A 16,064-nucleotide genomic window follows, 5' to 3' on the forward strand; every position below is an offset into this window, starting at 1 on the left:
TCTGGCATCAGTAAATTTTTTATCTGTGTCCCATTTAATTTACTGCTTTTGACATTCTGTGAACTTGAAAATAAGATATTCATGCTCATTGGGGTTACAAATAATTTTAAAATATAGATACAACGTACTCTGAAGAAAAGCTAGAGAAGCTTCTCACAAGTAAACTTTAGCATACAGACTTTGTAATTTCTCGTCTCACTGCTCAAAGGTGCTTTGTGCTTAATTCCTGATTCATGGACACATTACAGAAAAGTTAATCAGAGCTTTTGTGATTCTTCTACTTATAAAATTTTTCTTTTAATTTTAAAATATCAATTCATTTAAAAACAATAAACTCATTGCATGCTAACATCGCTCAAGTATTATATGAAAAATAATTGTTTTAATGCTGAGAAGAATGGCAGTATTTTACTTATTTGCAAATCTCTTTCATGTCTAGCTTAATAAAAGACAACTGTTTCCCCCCCATCTGTTTCTGCATTCAATTTGTTGTGATACATGTCATGTAGCCTCTGGAAAACTCTACTGTACACATGTGGGAGAATAAGAGGAAAAGGTAAACAGTGTCTTAGAATTGTTACAAAAAACAATTTTGACCTCACAGACCCAGAAGGGTCTAAGGGAACCCAGAGGTCCCCAACACACCTTAAGAACCAGTGCCTAAAGTAGATTATAACCATGCTGGAAACCATCCCACTCTTAGAGTTATCAGGTACATGAATCCATAAATACTTGTTTTGTGTTTAACTTAAACCAATTGCAAGTGAGTGCTACTTGCAACTAAAAGATATATCAGGAATACACTATGTAACCCTTCACAGTTTCTTCTTTAGGTGTATGTTTTAGGGAAACCTAGTGCAGTCTCACAGAGGAAACTTTGAAACTTCATTTTTTTTTTCCCTACTGCTATCTACATTCTACTTCTAACTAAATAGAATTCTTCCTATTTTATTATCAAATTCCTCTCTTTGGAGCTCTTGGAAATTCTGATGACCACAAATGTCACTTCCGGTCATGAGTTCAAGCTAGTAACCACTCCTAATGAAATGGCAAATATATGCATACAAATATCACACAGAATCCAGAATCCCTTCAAACCAACTGATTAGTTTTATTTCTGATAATCTGTGGAGAAAATTAAACATACTTTAGAATCATTCTTAAAAATTAATATTCGTCTCTTAAAACCAGATGAATACTGGAAAACAGCTAGGTAATATTAGATTTTAAAATGGGTTTTATACAATAGCAATTATTTTTCAAAAAGGACAGCTCCAAAAAGAAAATCACCAGGAAAAAAACAAAAAACAAAAAACTTCTCCAGAGGTATAGGTAACATAAACATCACTATCTTTTATGAAATAACAGCTGTGTTTTCAAATTTTACCTCCCACAGCTACTTGCATCATGTTAACTGTAATAAATAAGTGTGACAAGTGAAAGGAGATGGGATTTGCTGAAGGACAGGGTTAATATCTTGCTGCTCCCCCTCAAAAGAAATGTATTAAGATGAAATGCACTTATTGAAAAAAGGCTGTGCATCTTAAACTGAAGAATAATAATCCCTAAAGCTCTGTTAGAAAGCATGCAATTGGCAGCAGATAAACAATGCGCATTTTCCTAATGTGTAAATTTTACATGAAGGTCTTAGAAGAGGAAAAAAAGTATATTAAAATAAACACTGATCTATTGCAGGCCGGTACTTTCATATATGCAATGCACGTACTTTCAGAGGCAAAGAATATCCCTAGAAAACACACACACACACACACACACACACACACACACACACACACACACGGCTGCTTATGAAAAGGGAGTCAGGTTTTTAACTGCTTCAAGCAATGTCCCAGAAATCCTGTTCACTCCTCCTTTGCAAATAAGGCAGAAAAAGGTTTGAGACGCACTGCCATCAGAGACTCCTAATAAATTTGTAATTGCTAAGACTGTCTCTGCAAAAATAAACGGTACAGTAAGAAAGGAGACAATGAATTAACTGATTCATTGGGTGTTAGTTTGTGGACTGAACTGTAAGCTTATTAAAAATAGAGTCCTCCCCCTCTCCTCCTCTAGTGCATCCACAGGACTTAACACGAGGAAATGAGGTACTCTTAGCAGATGAGATCTTTGACAAAAACTTGTTGACTACGAGGAGCTCTAGCTCATGTCTTACAACTCCACTTTTGTGTTTCCAACATGTAGTACCCCGAGCTGAAGCCATAAAGCAATTTCAAAAACAAAAACACACGGCGAATAAAAACACAATGGAAGCACGACTTCAAATCCTTTGTTCGACTTTTTACTCACTTCTGGAAGAAGCAGCAGGAGGCTGGAAAAGAAAAAGGTTATTAAGAGGGCCTGTTCAAAAGACCGAAACGCGTCGCAGCGCTGATCTGAGCGATGAAGTGTCAATTAACAAGCCCCGCCTCTCCCCCTTTGCAGCCGCGGCTATACCTGCCCCGAGGTAAGGGGGTGAGAAGGAAGCTGAATCGAGAATCAAAGAAATAGAGAAAAAGTGGGGTCAGGGGCTGGAAGTGAAACTGGTACACTGGTGGAATTAGAAGAAGGCGTGGCAGGGGAGCGGCAAGCCAACCGGGAAGATTCCTGGGCCGACGAGACTCACGCAAGGTGTTCGGGGGACGAGGGAAAACCTGAAGGGGTGTTGGGGTTAAGAGCGGCCAGGGCTTTGATGACAGCTAGGACTCGGTCTCCGACTGGCAGAGGCGGGGACGCCCCGGGAGTCTTCCATTGTGCGCGCCCCTCCGCTCGTACCCTCCCCGCCCCTCCCCTCCCCTCCCCGCGCGAACGGGAGCCCGAGCCCCCACGGGAGCTCGAGCCCGAGCCCTCTCTGGTCCGGGCCGCCGCACCCGTCGCCGCCTGTACCTCCCATTTGCCCAAGGTTGAAGAGAATATGCTCAGCCCTCCTCCGACCCGTTCTCACCGGATGAAGATCGACGTCGCCCGGCCTTCCCCTTGTCCATCTTCTCTTCCTCCTGCTGGAGTCGCAGTTGCTGTCGCTGTCACCTCAAGACCCCTCAGGCTGGGGAAGAGAGGGGGAGGGGAGGGGGGGGAAAGGAAAGCCAGGAAAGTACGAACAGCGCTTGCGCAAGAGCCGTCGCCTGCCCTCAGACCGGAAATCAGCTGCCCCTCCCACCTCACCCGGAAATCACTTCCTGGGACTTGTTTTCTCTGCGGGTTGCCACCTCGAATGCCTATTTAGTGGTACTAATTCTTATTATCTCTGAACCTATCGGAAAGTGAGGTTGTGTGCGTGGTTTTAGCCCGAGATCGTCTGCGGCTTTGTTTACTTTCAAGGCTGGGGTAGACTGAAAATTGAAAAAGGGGAAACTTTAGGAATTCCTGTAGTTTAAGGACTCTCGCGAGGTGGCCCAGAAAAATGAAAATAAAAGGAATACTACACGGTCTCTCCTAGCTACTTGTCCTCAAGAGTGTCCTCAAACTCAGAAATAAAAAGACGGTAAAGCCACCTGTTAGCCTAGACATTGGCTTAGCATTTGGAGTGGAAATGTATTTGGTCAGCTGAGGAAAAATGTCATAGTAATAAAGAGCATCTCTTTTTAAAATTCACACTCATCATTTTTAAAGGTCCAGAAAAAAAGGTAAACTAGAACTCAGTTTTTTTAAAACATAAAACGCTGAAGTTATAGAAAGTGGATGGCTGTAAACTGGAATTCGTTCAACTATTATTAAAGTACTTAAGAGACTAGCCCAGTCCTCAATGAACTCAGACTATTTTTAGACTTATTTTTCTTTTTCAGTTCTTTCAAAGGGCTCATCAGTTTAGAAAATTGCCCTGTTTTATTGGCCACGATATACATATTAGTTTTTTAAATGTGTAAGATGTAATCAGAGTAAGTTAAACATAATTCAGCTCACGCATGATTAGTCAGAGGCAAAACGATCTTAGAATGTTCCAAGCAGAAGGGATCTTGGAGCTCCTTGAGCTTAACATCCCATCCCCTTTCCCCATTTGACCAAGGCCAATAAAGGGACTTACCTAACTGGCCCTAGAGCCCAGTCTCCTGCTTCTTGAGTCAAGCGTCCTTAATTACTGTATGATGTGTGCTGAGGTACAGGTAAGCCTCCAGGTGTTAAAGCCTAGTTGGGCTCTTGGGCCCGGGGGAGTGTTTTACAGGGCAGGAATAGTTGAAAAGCAGGAATATTTCAGAGCTTGATGAGATTGAAATTCACGACAAGGGTTTCATTTAGAGGCCCTAGTTTATTTCTGTTTAGCAAAGCAAAACACTGTTTAAAGAAAAAAAATAGCTGAATTTTAAGTTTCTTCATAAATCAACGTTTTTCATTGAATAATTTAGCTCCGGAATCAAACCAGCTTAATTCATTTGCCAATATTGTAGGAAACAAATTAACTGCAAAAGATGGAAATAGAGCTGAGAGATGGGAACATAAAAAAGGAAAGTGTAAGTAGGCCTTATCGATTTCCACCCAAATTAGCAGCTTCCATAAAAGTAAGTGGTTTTAAAGTTTAGCAGTAAGACATTAGCTTATAAGAAATGAAATTATAAGAAGTTAATTATTCAGTTTGCAAATGTGTCACTTAGACTTCTTGAAACAAATATACCGTTCTGCTAATATACCGTGTAGCCAATTTGTCTCTTTGAATTGGAACTTGTTTCAAATAACGTTTGAAGATAAATGAACTTGAAGCTCAAGAATTTCAAATTTGCTTTTGGACCAGTATTTTTATTGTTAGAGCATTAATCTCTGTCTCATAGTTAACTGCATTGCAAACAACTAAAGGACTAAAAGTTCAGTTTCTACTTTTGAGAGAGTCACTTAACCTCACTTTGCCTTTCATAAAAATAAGTGATGCTCAGGTGAGAGGTTTCTTATGTTAAAAATAAGAAAGACCAAAAAAAAAAAAAAGTGATTGTCTTAGTATGTTTGGGGATAATGTCATTTTGTTTATGTACATTTAACTCACACTGTATAGAACCTTTCAAATTAAAATTATTTGAGATTAGAAATTCGTCAGCCCAGTATTTTATAAGAGACGATGGACAGGTGTTATCTAATGGGTACGGCTCTTTATTGAGCATTAAAGGTGCGTAAAAGTGATTACATTAAGTATTATATTTTTATTTTTGTTCTATGCATTGAGTTTGGTTTTAATAGTTTCAAGACAAAGAGACAGTATGAAATTGATCAACCCTTTATTTTACCCCTGGATTAGCAATTTCTTTGAAGAGAGCTTAATAAAATCTGCAAAAGGCCCTTTCTCATCACAAGTGAATTAACTTTAAGTACAATATGAATGTAAAGAGGTTTAGATGGGCACTGTAGATATCTGGACTTCCTATTTTAAAAACTAAAAGAAACAATGTGGAATTTCTTACCATGGGCTCCAGGAAACCTACAGTTTGCAAAGATACATGGAGTTATGTTGCTATTCACTCCATTTTCATTAGTAATTGACTTTTATCTTTAAAATATTGAGAATTCTTATGTGAAGCAAGTTTTTGTTCCACATATAAATGAAGTAATCTGTAATTCATGAAAAGATACATAAGATTGTTTAGTTTTAAAGGTATCTTTTTAAGTTAGTTTTAAAGATATCTTTTTTTTTTTTTTTAACAGTCACCAACTGTAACTGCCCTGCAGTGGAACGGCCTGTTTCCACAAGTTATGAAAACCTGCAGTAACTCTAGGTATTTGAGGAGTAGATGGATAATCTGTTGTCCAAAAATCTATAGAAGGAATCTGTGCACAAATCTTTAACCTAAGATCCCTAAACTGTCATTTGGCCCTGGGCCAGCCAAGCCCAAGATATCTTGTACATATACTGCTAACTTCTTTGAAGTGTCCTATCTTAAAATGTTACATTTATTTAGCATTTCTTTGCCTTAATACATTTGTTTCTTAGGCACATCTGTTTCTTAGGCACACATAATGTATTAAGGCACATTTCTGTTGTTATTGAGGCACAGAAATGTGCCTTAATACATTAGTTTCAAGAGAAATTTTTCAATTTATATTATTGTTAGTAAAAACTGAGGCTTTAGGTAGTCTCATCTTCTTTAGCCTTTAACTTTTGGTACCCACTTGCCTCTGAATAATCCAAATCAAGAAACATGAAATGTAGGGTCTAGGACTGCACAAAGTCGGTAAATCCAAAAATCTAGTTTTCAGAATTATTTGGGAGCATCTTTTCTTAAACTACCTACTCCAGGTCCCACCTCAGACCTTTTAAATCAGAACCTCCTACAAGTGGGGCCTGATAATCTGTATGTTTAAAATTTATCCCAGGAAGACATATCAAGTATTTCTTTTTTTAAGTATAACACTAAACTATAATTTATAGCGCTGTATACTTAGGAGATAAAACCATAAAGAAATGCAAAGCACTGATTTCTATAAAAGTCCAGAGTGGTTACTTTAGGAGAGAGAGAGAAGCATTGGAAGGCCCTTTAGGGATGGCTGGCAACACTAACCATCAGTTGTTATGAGATGTTTCTCTTTATAATAGTTGACTAAACTTTTTTTTCTTTAACTTTTCCAGAAATTTCTGTCGCATACTCAAATTTGAAAACCCAAGATTTGGTGACATCTAACTTTTTTTCTTTCTATTTCTAATATTCTATTTCTATTCTATTCTATTTTTCTATTTCTAATAGCCTATTTCTGTGTCTTTACCTCAGCTACATTAAATTCAGCCACTTTAGTCTTTCCTGGGGAGAGGTAGGTAGGGAGAAGGAATCCTAGGAGGAAGGGATTTAGTTTGCTTTTTTTGAACCTTTCACATATGTTATTTCATTAGCTTTATCATTTTCTAGTTTTTTTCTGTAATTTACTAAATAGAATTGTATACAAGCATAATTTTAGTAAAAAACTTCATTTTTGCATTCTGTGTTGAGAATAATCTGCTTTTGTATGAAAATAGTAATTATTTTCTTAAGACATGTTTTCTAGGATTCTTTATTTTGTTTTTGTAAATAAATAAAATCATGGTCATTGTAATAAAAAGCATTTAGATATTCTTAAATTTTCTGAGTGAAGCATCCTTCACTCTGTGCTTCCTAATGGCATAGGATATACAAAAGACCTCCAAAGTATACCAAAGGACTATAATCACTGTAATAAGGTATTACTGAGTAACCAGGGTTTTAGATGCTAACTTCTCAGGTTGTAAAATTTTATTTTCATAAAAGCTTACTGTTCATCTGTGAAGAATGTAAAATATTGCTTAGTAAAGCCAATTGATGATCCTGGAGAGAAAAGGAGCTCCTTAAAATCAAGCTAATTAAAATTATGTGCATCTGTGATTCTATTGCCCCAACTACTCACTTGTCAAATTCCTAGCAAGTAGAATGGTTTGCTGGGGGCTGGGGCAATGGGGAAATGAGTAGTTATCCCTTAATGGTTACAAAGTTAGATTTTGGCAAGATGAAAAACGTTCTATGGATAGATAGCAGTAACGGTGGCACAACAATGTGAATCTATTTAATGTCACTGAACTACACAAATAAAAATGGCTAAAATAGTAAATTTTAGTATATTATACTACAATTTTTAAAATAAATAATTAGAGGGGCGCCTGGGTGGCTCATTCAGCTGAGCGTCCAACTTCAGCTCAGGTCATGATCTCGCAGTTCATGAGTTCGAGCCCCTATTGGGCTCTGTGCTGACAGCTCAGAACCTGGAGCCTGCTTTGGATTCTGTGTCTCCCTCTCTCTGCCCCTTTCCCACTCACACTCTGTCTCTCTCTTTTTCTCAAAAAATGAATAAACGTTAAAAAAAATTTTTTTAAATAAGTAATTAGAAACAATAGCCATCCCTAAAACAAAAAATAACAGCTGTGTCAATCACCTAATCCAGGTTACTAGAAGAACCTAATTTGAAATTCTCATTAATAATTATTACTTTTTAAATTTTTCTTATATTTATTTTTGAGAGAGAGTACGAAGGGGGAGGGGCAGAGAGAGAGAGAGAGAGAGAGAGAGAGAGAGAGAGAGAGAGACACGCAGAATCCAAAGCAGGCCCCAGGCTCCATGCTGTCAGCGCAGAGCCCAACAGGAGGCTCCAAACTCATGTAGCATAAGATCATGACCTGAGCCAAAATCAGACGCTTAATCAACTGAGCCACCCAGACACCCCTAGTATTCTAATTAATGATTATATACTATTCTCCATTATTCCATTCAATGTAAAATGACTAGGCTACTTGATGTAAGACACTAAGTGTCTAACAAATACCTTCACTAAATTTTTGGAAGATGAATGAAATAAGTTAAATACTATGCATTTACAAGATCATCGGTAAAAAATGAATCTTCTCTCAGTCTCCTAGAGCTGCCTGAGTTACTTTGGGTATGTCATTTTACTTTGAAAATCCTTACTTCTCTATAAAAAACACATTAACAATGAATATCAATAACATGCTTTGCAGCTCTAATAATCTTATTCCTAAAACTAAGCTATCTTGTTCAACCCAATCCTTAGAGAACTAAAAACAGTTTGATGATTTTTCTCCTTTATTTAAATGAACCATCTTGATTTTTAAAAGAAAAAAACATAAATGCATAGGATATTCTCTAAGAATGATTAATAAATTGACATTTATTAACTTTAAAATTATACAAGAAGCCTCTATAATTTTTAGAGAGCTTTGTGTGCATCTTTCTCCTGTATATGCAGCTAGAGGTCTTTTGCTCTTTACTAACTTATGCCCTTAGCAAAAATTGTAAATTTCTAACAATAATATTTAAGTGCTTAGTATGTACCGGGCATTATTCCAAGAACTAGAGATACAGTAGTGAACAAAACAAAGTCTTTGTCCCTGTTCTCATGGAACTTACATTCTAATGGGTTGGTGGGGGAAGGGGGTGCAGAAAATAAGCAAGTATGTGTCAGCTGGTAGGAAATAAGTGCTTTAAAAAAAGAGAGGTAGAGGGAGGAAAGTGAAGGGAAAGGAAGGAAAGAGAAGGGAAGGAGCTAAGCATAGATAGGAGAATGAGGAAGAATTAGAATTGCCCTTTCAGATAGAATGCTCACATCTCTGATCAGATAACAAGTGGACAGAAATGTGAAGGAAATGAAATATCTACAGGAAGAGTGTTCCAAGCTGTGGGCATAGTGAAGGGGAATGCCCTAAACAGGAGCTTGCTTCACAGTTGGAGGCAAAAAGGCCAGGTGTGGCTAGAGTGAAGTAAGCAAGAGCATAGTGGGAAATGACACCTGAGAAAGAGCTAAGAGCCAGATCCTGCAGCTAGATGAGTAGGCATGTAAGGCAATGACATTGAAGAGCTAAGGGCCATGTGGGACCTTGCAGGCAGTGATAAGGACCTAATCTTTTATTCTGAGAGGGGAAACCATTGAGAATTTTGAACAGGTGTGTGAGATCCAATTTAGAGGTTTTGAAAAGATCACTCTAGCTGCTATGTGGAAAACAGACTGCATGATGATAAGAGCTTATGCAAAGAGATTATATAGGAGACTTGATAATGTTACTTGATAAAGTTATTGTTGAGTTGAACTAGGGTGATAGAGGTGGAAGGCTGATAAGTGATTAGATTACAGGTGTATCTCAAATAACAGAGCCTAGGGATGCCTGGGTGGCTCAGTCTGTTGAGCTTCACATGTGACTCTTGATTTTGGCTCAGGGCATGAGCTCACATTCCTGAGATGGAGCCTGCTTGGGATTCTGTCTCTCTCTCTCTCTCTCTCTCTCTCTCTCTCTCTCTCTCTCTCTCAATCTCTCTCTCTCTCTCTCTCTCTCTCTCTCTCTCTCCCCCTCTCCCCTCCCCTGCACACACATGCACTCTCTCAAAAAATAAAAAATTAAAATACATTAAAAAAAATAAGAGCCTAAAGATTTGCTGATTGATTGGATTGAGTGTAAAAGAGAGAAGGAACATTTAAAGCATGAGCAACTGAAAGAATAAAGTTGTCACGTACTAAGATAGCAAAGAGTAGAGAGAGCAGATTGAAGAAGGTATTTTGGGCATGTTAAGCTTGAGATGGCTATTTAACATCTAAGTCAATATACCTAGTAGACAATTAGATATAAATTTAGGGGAGAGTTTCAGGTTGGAGGATATTAGCTAAGCAAAATGTGCTAGAAATCATCTAGCTTTTCATTCTGGAAGATACTCTCTACCTTGCTCCTGTTCACCCCATCACCACCTATCCTTTATATATCTATGTGCCATTTTGTTTTTCCAGTTTGCAAACTCTCATTCTTCAGCCCTGAGAAGTGTCTCAAACAACTAAGTATACAAACACTGAACAAAAGTGGAAAAGATCATTAAATGTTGTCCTATGTGCTATTAGAAAATACTGATTAAGGGGCACCTGGGTGGCTCAGTCAGTTAGGTGTCAGACTTTGGCTCAGGTCATGATATCATGGTTAACGAGTTCAAGCCCCACATTGGGCTCTGTGCTGATAGCTCAAGGCCTGGAGACTGCTTCGGATTCTATGTGTCTCTCTGCTCCTCCCCACTTGCACTCTGTCTTTCTCTCAAGAATAAATAAACATTAAAAAAAATTTTTTTAAATACTGATTAAAAAAGAATGAAAATACTGATTTTGTTTATTTTACTTTCTGATTAAAAAAGAGTTAAATAGCTAACAAAATTCTTTGCTTAGTTCTTTGAGGTTTTCTTTTTAAGAAGAAGAAATTGATGTGTTTTTTAAAAATTTTTTTAATGTTTTTATTTATTTTTGAGACACAGAGAGACAGAGCATGAGCAGGGGAGAGGCAGAGAGAGAGGGAGACACAGAGTCCGAAGCAGGTTTCAATCTCTGAGCTGTCAGCACAGAGCCTGATTCAGGGCTCGAACTCACTGACTGTGCGATCATGACCTGAGCCGAAGTCGTACACCCAACCGACTGAGCCACCCAGGTGCCCCAGTTCTTTGAGCTTTAAATATACTGTATCTCAGTAGAGGAAAAGGCAATTTTCAGACCAACATCTGAATAAACAGTATTTTTTAAATTTTATTTATTTAAGTAATCTCTACCCCTAACATGGGGCTCTACCTCATGACCCCAATATCAAGAGTCACATATTCTTCCTACTGAACCAGCCAGGCACTCCTAAACAGGGTATTTTAGATCTGAGAGACTATTGGTTTTCTGTGCAAACCTGGTCATCCATTCCAATTTATAAAATAGAACTTTCTTTTTAAAGAGCAATTTGGCAATGTCTGGTGAAGTGAAAGATGCTGATATAACCTAGAAATTCCACCTTCAAGTATATTGCCTAGGGAAATTTTTGATATGTGCACAAAAATATAGCTATAAAAATACCCATTTCAGTTTTGTATATAATAGTAGAAAATTAGAGCAATCTAAATGTTCTTCCACAGGAAAATGGTTAAACTATGGCATATTCAAGAAATGGAACACCAAAAACAAAATGAATGATGTAGAAATACATTTATTAATATGGATAAATATCACAATGTTAAGTGAATAAGGAAGGCTGGAAAGAGATATATACGGTTTTTTATTTCACATTTCTCAAAAATGAATATCATCCTGTCTAATTTCACAGAACCTTCCATGCGTGAGACACTATGTAGTATGGTTTTTGCCTACATTAGTTAATTTCACACAACAGCCTTGTGAAATATTGTTATCCCTGTTTTGCATTTATTCTCTCAAAAAATATTTATATAATATGTGCCAGAGGGCATTCTAAACACTGAAGCTATAGTTAAATAAAATTCCTGTTCTCCTATAGCTTTCATTCTAGTGAGGGAAGACGTAAAGTTGAAAAATATACAAGCAATTATGTGTTAAGTGGTAATGTAGACTATGAAGAAAAATAAAGCAGAGTAGCAAGATAGAGAGTAATAAGGATCACTATTAAATAGCATAAAGTAAAACTCAGAAGATGAAGAAACGCATAGAAGGTAAGAACCTGCTGAAAGTCACTCGAACTGAAAATTTGGAGCTAGGGTTTAAACCTAAATCAATCTAATTCGACAGACTTCTCTCTATATATATGTATTTATTTATTTAAATTCTAGTTAACATATAGTGTAATATTGGTTTCAGGAATAGAATTTAGAGATTCATCACTTACATACAATACCCAGTGCTCATTACAGCAAGTGCCTCCATAATACCCATCACCCATTTTGCCCATTCCCCACCCACCTTCCCTCCAAGAGGTTTCTCCTTTTAATTTTTTTTTAATGTTTTATTTATTCTTGAGAGAGAGCAACAGAGCACCAGCAGGGGAAGAGCAGAGCAAGAGAGGGACACAAAATCTGAACCAGGCTCCAGGCTCTGAGCTGTCAGCACAGAGCCCGACACAGGGCTTGAACTCACAACCCATGAAGATCATGACCTGAGCCGAATTTGGATGCCCAGCCCAACAGGCTGAGCCACCCAGGCACCCCAAGGCTTCTCCTTTTAAAGGATAATTAGGTCTATCTGTCATTTACACTTTGGAAAGACATTAATTACATAATGGCCTCTGAGATCAGCAACACTAGAAGAAACAGTTTGTTTTTTTTAACGTTTTATTCATTATTGAGAGAGACACACACACACAGAGCATGAGCAGGGGAGGGGAAGACACAGAATCCGAAGCAGGCTCCAGGCTCCAAGCTGTCAGCACAGAGCCCGATGCGGGCCTTGAACTCACAAACCACGATATCATGACCTGAGCCGAAGTTGGTCGCTCAACTAACTGAGTCACCCAGGCACCCCAGAAAACAGTTTTTTAATGGAACAGGAGGGAATAGAGAACAGTCTAGATACGTTGGGTGGTTTGGACAACCAAACACCTTCATAACATAGCCGTTACATATGGGAATCAGAATAAGTTTCAGAAAGTGAGAAAATAGTTAAGAAAATAAAGTAAGCAAGCACCATCTTAATTTTGCCATAAGCCTTGATAGTTTCATGAGTGTAATTAAAAATCATTTTCACTGCTACTTATTGGAAGTGAGTCATGGATTACCACTGTCAATGTTAAGAAATTAAGCAGAGAACATATTCATGTATTAGTTAAGAACATGAATTTTAGAGTCCAACAACCTCAGTACCCAATCGTGTATTTAATAATAATTTAATGAATAATCTTCAGGGCAAGCCACTTAACCTTTCAAAGTCTTTTCCTTTTAGGCTTTGTCCACAATAACTGTCTAAATTAACTTTTTAGTCAGCCACTTTTTTCTTCTCAGACATCTGAAATACCATATCTTCATTGTAAGATAAATTGATCATAACCTGTACTGCCTGGTTTGCATTTCACCCCCACTGCCATCCCCTGCCATTTATTTAACAGCAAAAATTATTGAATGCTGACTGTGGAAATAAAGCCAAACCAAATGAGAAAAGCAAAACCTATTTATTCTGTGCTAGCTATATCAATGTAGTCAACCACATCACTTGCATTTTGGCAGAGACTCAAAGGAAGGCAGAAAACTGGGAAAGCTTTATAGTGGAAAATAAGAAAGGCTGTTGGTATGTCCTGATTGGAGGCTGTTGGCCTGGGGAAGCTGCAGGTGGGCTAACTAAAAGCAGAATATCCTGTGTGATTGGTTAGGGATGCATATTTGGCTTTTTCTCATGGGTCCTAATTTGGAAGCAGGGATAAAAATTAGGAAAGCTCTCAGTTATTAGTCAAGTCCTGGCCATTTGTGGCCAGTTGTAACAGAGGTTATTGTTTAGCTTGCTGGATTGTCACTAGAGGTAGTAGTCTGACTTCGTACAAATCTGACTTATAGCAGGCTGGCTTCCTGGGCTATTTATTGTAGATAAGGGGTTGGCTTCCTGGGCAAGTTGCTATGGATTGTGGGTCAGTTCTGTCATTATGTATGGTCTGGCCATTTTCCCATACTTAATTATCCCTTACTACTTTGCATCATTCACAATTATTTTGAGTTAAAGTCCTTAACTCAGATTAAGTCCTTAACTCAGTCCTTAATTTAGATTAAAAGGGTAATGTATTAGTGAAGTACTTAATTTTAGAATGATTTCCCACAGGAATAATTTAACAAGCGGTATTTTTAGTTTTTTCTACCACTGACAGATTATTGCTTTTTTATTTTCAGTGGTTACCAGTTACTCGGGAGCTGAGCTTCCAAAAATTTATTGAACAATCTGACTTACTAGAAGAACTTAAATATGACTTCAATGAAAAAGCTGAATTGAGACACACTGAGACACAAAGGCCTTTTGTTTTTAACTATTATAAAAATGTCTTTGAGAGGAACAGCAAGCGCTACCAGGCCCTTGGCTATTTGCTTGAACAATATATTTATGAGCTTTTGGAGAAAGTATGCAAATTACAAAAAGTATATATCCCACCAGAGGCTGATAAAGAACCAAGAAGCTTCTTTTTCATGAGTGAGAGAGCATTAACAAGTCATCGTTCTGTTCTTCTTGTTCTTCTTCAAGACCAAGGAGTCTTTAGAGCTGGTCAGTGGAGTCAGCAGGCAATAATACATCATGGTCTCCAACATGGAAGTCAGATACCATGTATTCAAATGGCATTGCAGGCACATTATGATGTAATTGTGCTAAACCCCAATGACAATTTCATCGACCTAAACATGGAAGAAGAGCGGAAAGGCCTTTTAACCCAAACTAAGGGGTCATCTTCCCTAAAAATGGTTCCAGCAGAGAACTTTTTATCTGTCCAGCAACCTCTCCAGTGCACCCCTAAAAGATGCAGCAACACTCCTGAAGAACACATGGCTTACATTTGGGATTACTTCATTTCAAAGACTGAAGGCAAGGATGTTGCCTTCATTGTACATGGTTACGGAGGCTTGGTTTTTATGGACTTACTTGTTCGTAAAAAGTGGGAAGTGATGAACAAAGTATATGCTGTTGCCTTTATTGACTCTGAACATCATGTAGGACACCAGCTGGGAAGTGATGTTCAGTTATTGGCCTGGATAAAGCACCACTGCCGTGAATGGGTGACAAGCCCTAAGCCTTTGGATAAACCTGCAGCTACTGTTTTAAAACAGGAGTTTCCTATGGTTTCTGCTGGTACAGAAAAACACAACTTAGCCCCTTCCTCTAGCCTTCAGTCAATTTTTAAATACTTTAAAAAAGCTTTGAAAGCCAAAACAACTATTAATTTTTCTCGAGTGCCAATAGTAACTAGAAGCTCCACAAAAAGAAAGCAAATTGCTTAACTTACTTTTTTGTCACCTAAGATTTTTTTGTCCCACTGAAATGCTGCGAATGTAGATGCTAGAAGAAAAAGAATACTCTGCAGTATTATGTTATGAAAAGAATATACACAGTGTTATATTCTGGCTTGAGGTTTGATTTGTTACTTTTTTTGAAAAGTGAATATGTTCTTTTTTGTAGCCTATTGATGAGCTGGGCATCAGTCAATGCCATAATTAATATTTTACAGTATTAGTCAAGTTAGAGGATCTTTTGAAAACCTGTCTTATGTCTTAATAGAATGACACCAAAACTGCAGTTGATAGAAATTAAACACTAAGTCAGTCTTCAGTTTCTATGTTGTTAATGCCATACTAAAATTATAAGTGAACATAAAAATGATTATAAACTCCATTTTTGTATGTTTGTGTTCTGTTTGAATTTATTGTTCTTATGTTGAAGTTTACTTTAGGTGTTTACTCATACCTTCAGCTAATATTTGAGTGTCTACTATGTCCCCATCAATAGTACGTGTTGAGGACACCAGCAAACAAGACCAACGTTGCCTTTATCCATATGGAGTTCACAATGAACAACAAATTGAAAGTGTGAAGAGTGTTCAGAAATTCAAGGTGCCATGGAACATCTAGTATGAGAGCTAACAGCCTTGGGGTACAGGTAATACGTCTGTGAGAAAATGACGCTTAGTTTGAAAGACAACAGCAGTTGGGAAAACAAATTCATAGGCAAAGGAATAGCATATGCAAAGGTCTTGAGGTGGGAGAAAATAGTCCAGTTAACTGAAGCTAAAAAATTATGGGAGAGCCGTGTTAAAGAAAAAATTATTCATGACATTTATTAAAGACATAAGGAAGACTTTAAGAGGGATTGCTGCATTGGGGGTTTTGAAGTTGGAGAGAGAAATCAGCCTCAACTTCTAA

The 16,064-nt window shown here is 37.6% G+C and overlaps 2 protein-coding genes across 3 annotated transcripts in view; one reads left to right on the top strand and one right to left on the bottom strand.

Moving 5' to 3' along the window:
• Positions 1-3,055, bottom strand: part of SENP7 (SUMO specific peptidase 7) — a 157,728-nt gene extending 154,673 nt beyond the window's left edge. The window contains 1 exon segment of the mRNA XM_043594036.1: positions 2,942-3,055. Coding sequence (XP_043449971.1) covers positions 2,942-2,981 — 40 coding nt within the window. The 5' untranslated portion in view covers positions 2,982-3,055.
• LOC122491378 (putative protein FAM172B) lies at positions 2,385-15,537 on the top strand. 2 transcript variants are annotated; one of them, XM_043594037.1, is made up of 2 exons: positions 2,385-2,628; positions 14,052-15,537. In XM_043594037.1, the coding sequence occupies exon 2, from the start codon at positions 14,343-14,345 to the stop codon at positions 15,144-15,146; it is 804 nt and encodes a 267-aa protein (XP_043449972.1). In that variant the 5' UTR covers positions 2,385-2,628; positions 14,052-14,342; the 3' UTR covers positions 15,147-15,537. The 2 variants fall into 2 exon arrangements, with proteins under 2 accessions (XP_043449972.1, XP_043449973.1); XM_043594038.1 differs by lacking the exon at positions 2,385-2,628 and adding an exon at positions 3,128-3,222.
• The last annotated feature ends 527 nt before the right edge of the window (positions 15,538-16,064 follow it).

Source organism: Prionailurus bengalensis, chromosome C2 (genome assembly GCF_016509475.1).
Source record: "Prionailurus bengalensis isolate Pbe53 chromosome C2, Fcat_Pben_1.1_paternal_pri, whole genome shotgun sequence".
NCBI lineage: Eukaryota > Metazoa > Chordata > Mammalia > Carnivora > Felidae > Prionailurus > Prionailurus bengalensis.

Excerpts from the sequence above, each read along its gene's own strand:
- LOC122491378 (XM_043594037.1), top strand. The coding sequence starts at position 14,343 with ATGAGTGAGAGAGCATTAACAAGTCATCGTTCTGTTCTTCTTGTTCTT.